Source organism: Sciurus carolinensis, chromosome 4 (assembly GCF_902686445.1).
Source record: "Sciurus carolinensis chromosome 4, mSciCar1.2, whole genome shotgun sequence".
NCBI lineage: Eukaryota > Metazoa > Chordata > Mammalia > Rodentia > Sciuridae > Sciurus > Sciurus carolinensis.
In genome coordinates, this window is record NC_062216.1 from 168,106,280 (window position 1) to 168,111,004 (window position 4,725).

Sequence of the window (4,725 nt, forward strand, 5' to 3'; positions counted from 1 at the left end):
AGTCCAATTCTAGTCCTGCCATGAAGTCAGGCGTAACCTGGAAGTCTAGATTAAAAGCCACTGATCTAGCTGGGAGTGGTGGTACGCTACTGTTGTCCCAGCTGCTCGGGAAGCGGGAAGCTTAGCAGGAGGATCACACACTGGAGGCTAGTCTGGACAACATAGACTGCATCCATAGTCCCTGTGGGCCCTTTGTCATTAATCCTAATCTGGGCTTTTCTGTGTTCCCTCTGTTTAGAGCGTGACGCCCAGCCCCTAACAGTCCCCCATGGCCCCGTGGAGCCGAGAGGCGGTGCTGAGTCTCTATCGGGCTCTGCTGCGCCAGGGCCGAGAGCTTCGATACACTGATCGACGACTTCTACTTTGCCTCCATCCGCCGTGAGTTCCGGAAAAATCAGAAGCTGGAGGATCCTGAGGCCCGGGAGAAGCAGCTGGAGAAGGGCCTTGTCTTCCTCCACAGCAAACTAGGGGGACTTATTTAGGATCCTCTCCTGTCCCCTCCCACCCTAATTTCAAGGGAAAGAGAACAAAGGTGCCTTCCGCAGACATTCCTGCTCTCTTCCAGCCCCTCCTCACAGATGCACTAAGACTCCGCAGGTAGGTAGGCCCTTGCTCCTGTAGGTTTCCTTCTTTCTTTCTTTCTTTTCTGATACAGGGAACCAGGAAAGGAAGAACCTTCCTTTTAGTGACCAAAGCCCACCCTTTGATCCTGTGAAATCAGTGGAGGAAATAGGCGAGTTAATGAAGTGGCTTCTCTTATAGAGAAAAACAGGACCTGAGTTTTAAGCCCCACCAGAACCATTTTATCACCACTTTATTTCATAGAACATTTTATATATGAAAATGTTGGGAAAGACATTGGTTAAAACCATTTGTGTTCAGCTCCAAGCTGACCTGTTTTTCACTTAGATTCAGGTATACTGTGGGTCAGATCATGCGCTGCAAGACAACTATTCTGTTACCCACAATTTATAAAGCAAGCACAGTGTACAAACTGCAGAGTTCAGAGACTGAGGTTTAAATCCTGGCGCTGCTGCTAGTGGCTGTGGGATCTGGGGCAAGTCACTAAACTGTTCTAGGGCCTTCATTTCCTCATTGTAAAGTGCAAATAATGTCCCTCCCTCTTTTAGGTTACCATGAGAATTGAATGAGTGCACACACAGCACTGGGGATGTTACTTGGCCAGGGGTATGCTAGCTCGCTTTAGCTCTTCCGTGTTACCAAGAAGTCCCACTGCAGCATGATGGTTTATGTTTAATTCAGCAGCCTTCCCAGAAGGCCTTTTATAGCCCTGGCATTCTGGTAAGCTCTGGGGCTAGAGATGAATGATACTATCCATCAAGGAACTCACTCCAAGGAGATCAGTGGAAAGTCATTCTCATATGAGCAGCTCTACCTTTGGGGATTGTGTAAAGAGCTGTGGAGATGGGAATGAAGGCATAGCTCTGCCTTGGGTTTGTGTGGTGGGAGGGGATCACAGGTGGCTATAGAAAAGAGGACATTTGAGGTGTATCTCAAATGAGAAACAGAAACTTACCAGGCAGGAGGACAAGAATAAGCAAGTGCCTGGACATGGGAGCTACATTTCACAGTGGCTGGAAACACCTGTAAGGCATGTGCTGGGAAGTTGACGCTGGGCCAGATCTGGAAGGACAGTGTTAGGACTTGGTGGGGACCATCATAGCTTTCTGAGAATGGAATGACGTGACTTTTGTGTCTGGCACATGCCAGGGTGTTGTGGAGAATAAACTGGTGAGAGATCCCAGAGGCAGTGAATCTGGCCTGATGGGGCGAGGGGGCCAATGTGGTGGTGGGTGGGTAAATGTAATACATCCTGTAGGGCTAGGGCTGCATGATCATTTGGCTGAGGCAGTAGGAGACGGGAGGAAGGGTGGCTGTGGTGTAAGGTTTGTCAGGTTGGGTAGAGGGCGCTGTTTTACCAGAGGTGGAAACCAGGAGGAGGAGCCTCGGATGATGACTTTTGGTTCTCCTTAGCCGTGTACACTGTTTGGCAGAACTGTCTTTGGTAGTGCAAGGTCAGGGGTTTGGGCGATTCCCATGGGAGCTTGCTTACACAGGGAGGAGCAGTGGATCTGTACGGGAAATAATGAATAACTAAAACCTTTGTATTCCTAGTCTGTTTTGACTGTGAGCTCTGCTATATCTTGCTATCACTACCAACTCAAAAAAAAAAAAGGAGGAGAGAAACACCATAGAAACACTATTAGGTTAAAAGGGGTTCCTAGGGTTCATTCATACAGTGGATATTCACTGTATCAAAAGTGGCACCCTAGGGACACAGCAGTGAGTACACCAGAATGCTCCCAAGAAGCTGATGGTCTAGTGGTTAATAGAAGAGATGTGAACGAGGTGGCGTTTGCAAGCTGTTTGGAACTCCATAGGGTTAGTTCTCCCCAGCAACATAAGCCCTAGGTTCAAATTCTGGCTGCACAATTTACTGACATGGTAAGTTACTGTGGGCCAGTTATTTAGCATCTACCTCATTTTCTTCATCTTTAAATTGGGAGATAACAGTATTACTAACTTCATAGGGTGGTTGTTGTGAAAGTAAGAGAATTAGTGTGTGTAAAGTGCCCAGCACAAGGGCTCTCTTTCCTACCCATCACAGAGCGTCATGAATGACACTCCTGTAGCAAAACACAGGTCAGCAAGAAGAAAGCTAAAACAGATTAATCAAGTTTTATGTGCACAGGAGCCTTCAGAATGAAGACCCAGGTTAAATTATCCATTTTTATGCTTAGATTCTTGGAAGTGTAAAATAGCTTGTGCAGAATATGACTGGATAGAAAGTACGATTTATAGTGACGGAGGGAGAAGGAAGCCCAGCAAGGCCTGCTGTCCAGATTACCTTTGGTTCCTCAGCTGTAGCATCTCTCCTGTGGCCTCTTTCTGGAATGGTGGTGGGGAGGGTGGTTGGTCTTAGGACCTATAGTCAAAAATAAGGTCAGAGAATGTTACACAAAAAGATGGGGGGAGGAGATAGAGTAATATTTTTAGACTTTATGGCTGGCTTTGGGGAAAAAGGGTTTCTGAGTTCTATAACTTGCCTTTGGGAAAAAGTGTTCTAGTTTTGTATGATTTGCCTCAGAATAGGGGGTGAAACCAGTAGGTGTGCCGAAAGGTGAGAGGAACCTTGCTCCTGAGGCCTTCACTTTGTGCATCATGCACCCCGACCACTCGATGTAGCTATTCTCATATACATGCCAGACATATTTATGGAAAAACCTATGACTTTCAGGTAAAATAAGTTGGAATTTTCATAGTTCTGTGTCTAGCTAGAATGTTGCAAGACCCATCATCCTTACTATTTTGGGGTGATTATTTCTTTCCTGTTTTGTGTCTAGGGACCCAAGTAAAACTTGCCCAAAATGTTAGCATATCTAGCCCTGGCCAACAGCTTGGTGTTTCTTTTTTGGTTTCTTAAACCATTTTAAGTATATTTAAGTATACACTTCAGTAGTATTAAGTATATTCACATTGTTGTGGAACAGATCTCCAGAACTGTTTTCATCTAGCAAATCAAACTCAACCTATTAAAACAACACTAGTCCTTGATTGTCCCGAGGACCAGGCCCCGCCCTCCGTTGCCAGGTGGAGTCCCTCTCCTTGAGGCCTGCAGGAAAATTCAGCAGAACCTGAGTGCGCGGTGTGCGCTGGGGAGGCACTTTCACCTGAGGCGGGTTGAGTTGAGTCAGAATAAGGATGGCATCTCCTTGTAGAGCTTGTGAAGGTTCTGTCTTCCAGGTTACCCGTCTGTGACGTCACCTGGTCCTTGGAGCCGGGTGGAGGCATTGCATTAGGGCAGGACAGTCTAACAAGCCTGCTGTACTTATAGTTTCAGTCTCAAGCCCAGGATGGTTTGAGTTTGAGAGGCCCAGTGTAGCTCCACCTGAGAAGGTGCAGGACAGGCTGGACTGCTGGCTGCTTTCTGGAAGCTGACCTTGTGCCCCGTAGATGGGCATCTTGAAAGACTTAATGACAGCCCTCATTTGTGGGACGTGTTTAAGTTTGTAAAATGTTTATAGACAGCATTGCAGAAGATGTTTTTTTCCTCCCTGCAACCTGTGGTTTGGACCATGCGGGGATCATTATCCCCTTTTCCATAGCTGAGAGGTTAAGTAACTTGTTTGAGGTCACCTAGCTAATTAGTCAGGGCTCAAAGGCAAATTCTCAATCTCAGGATTTCCTACTGTAAAACCCATGTTTTTTGCTCGAATACCGTGTAGCTGCTGGAATAAGTATAGCCAGAAGTACTTACTTCTTGAGGGGGCACAGAAGGATGGGCAGGGCATGAGATGTGATCCCAGTAACATCCACTTGGTGCAGGGTGTTAGAAGAATGTGATCTAATACTGGAAGATACTCCCAGTGAGCCTCTCGCTCTTTTTTTTTCTTTTTTTGTTCTGGAGATTGAAACAGGACCTCGAGTGTGCCAAGCACATAGTCTGCCACTGAGCTACATCCCCAGCGTCAGCTCATGCCTCTTGATATTGTCCCATCTTGGGTGTGTGGGATCCCAGATGGTACACACTTTTGTTTTTCCTGTGTATTTCCTGTAGTACTGGTCACAGGAAGTGGGAGAGGCGCAAGCAGGGCTGAGAGAGGAGTCAGGTGTGACCCATGCAGTCCTCCCTCCACTTGGGAACCAGCTCAGGATGATTCCAGGATGTGACCAGGGGCACTTGTGTACTTTGCCTTGCTTGCT

The 4,725-nt window shown here is 47.0% G+C and overlaps 1 protein-coding gene across 1 annotated transcript; it reads left to right on the forward strand.

The window, feature by feature from the left end:
* The first annotated feature begins 268 nt into the window (after positions 1 to 268).
* LOC124983684 (MIEF1 upstream open reading frame protein-like) lies at positions 269 to 1,155 on the forward strand. Its single transcript, XM_047551144.1, is given in 3 exon segments — positions 269 to 352; positions 354 to 597; positions 1,131 to 1,155. Coding segments are annotated over 2 exon segments (213 nt in total). The 3' UTR covers positions 483 to 597; positions 1,131 to 1,155.
* The last annotated feature ends 3,570 nt before the right edge of the window (positions 1,156 to 4,725 follow it).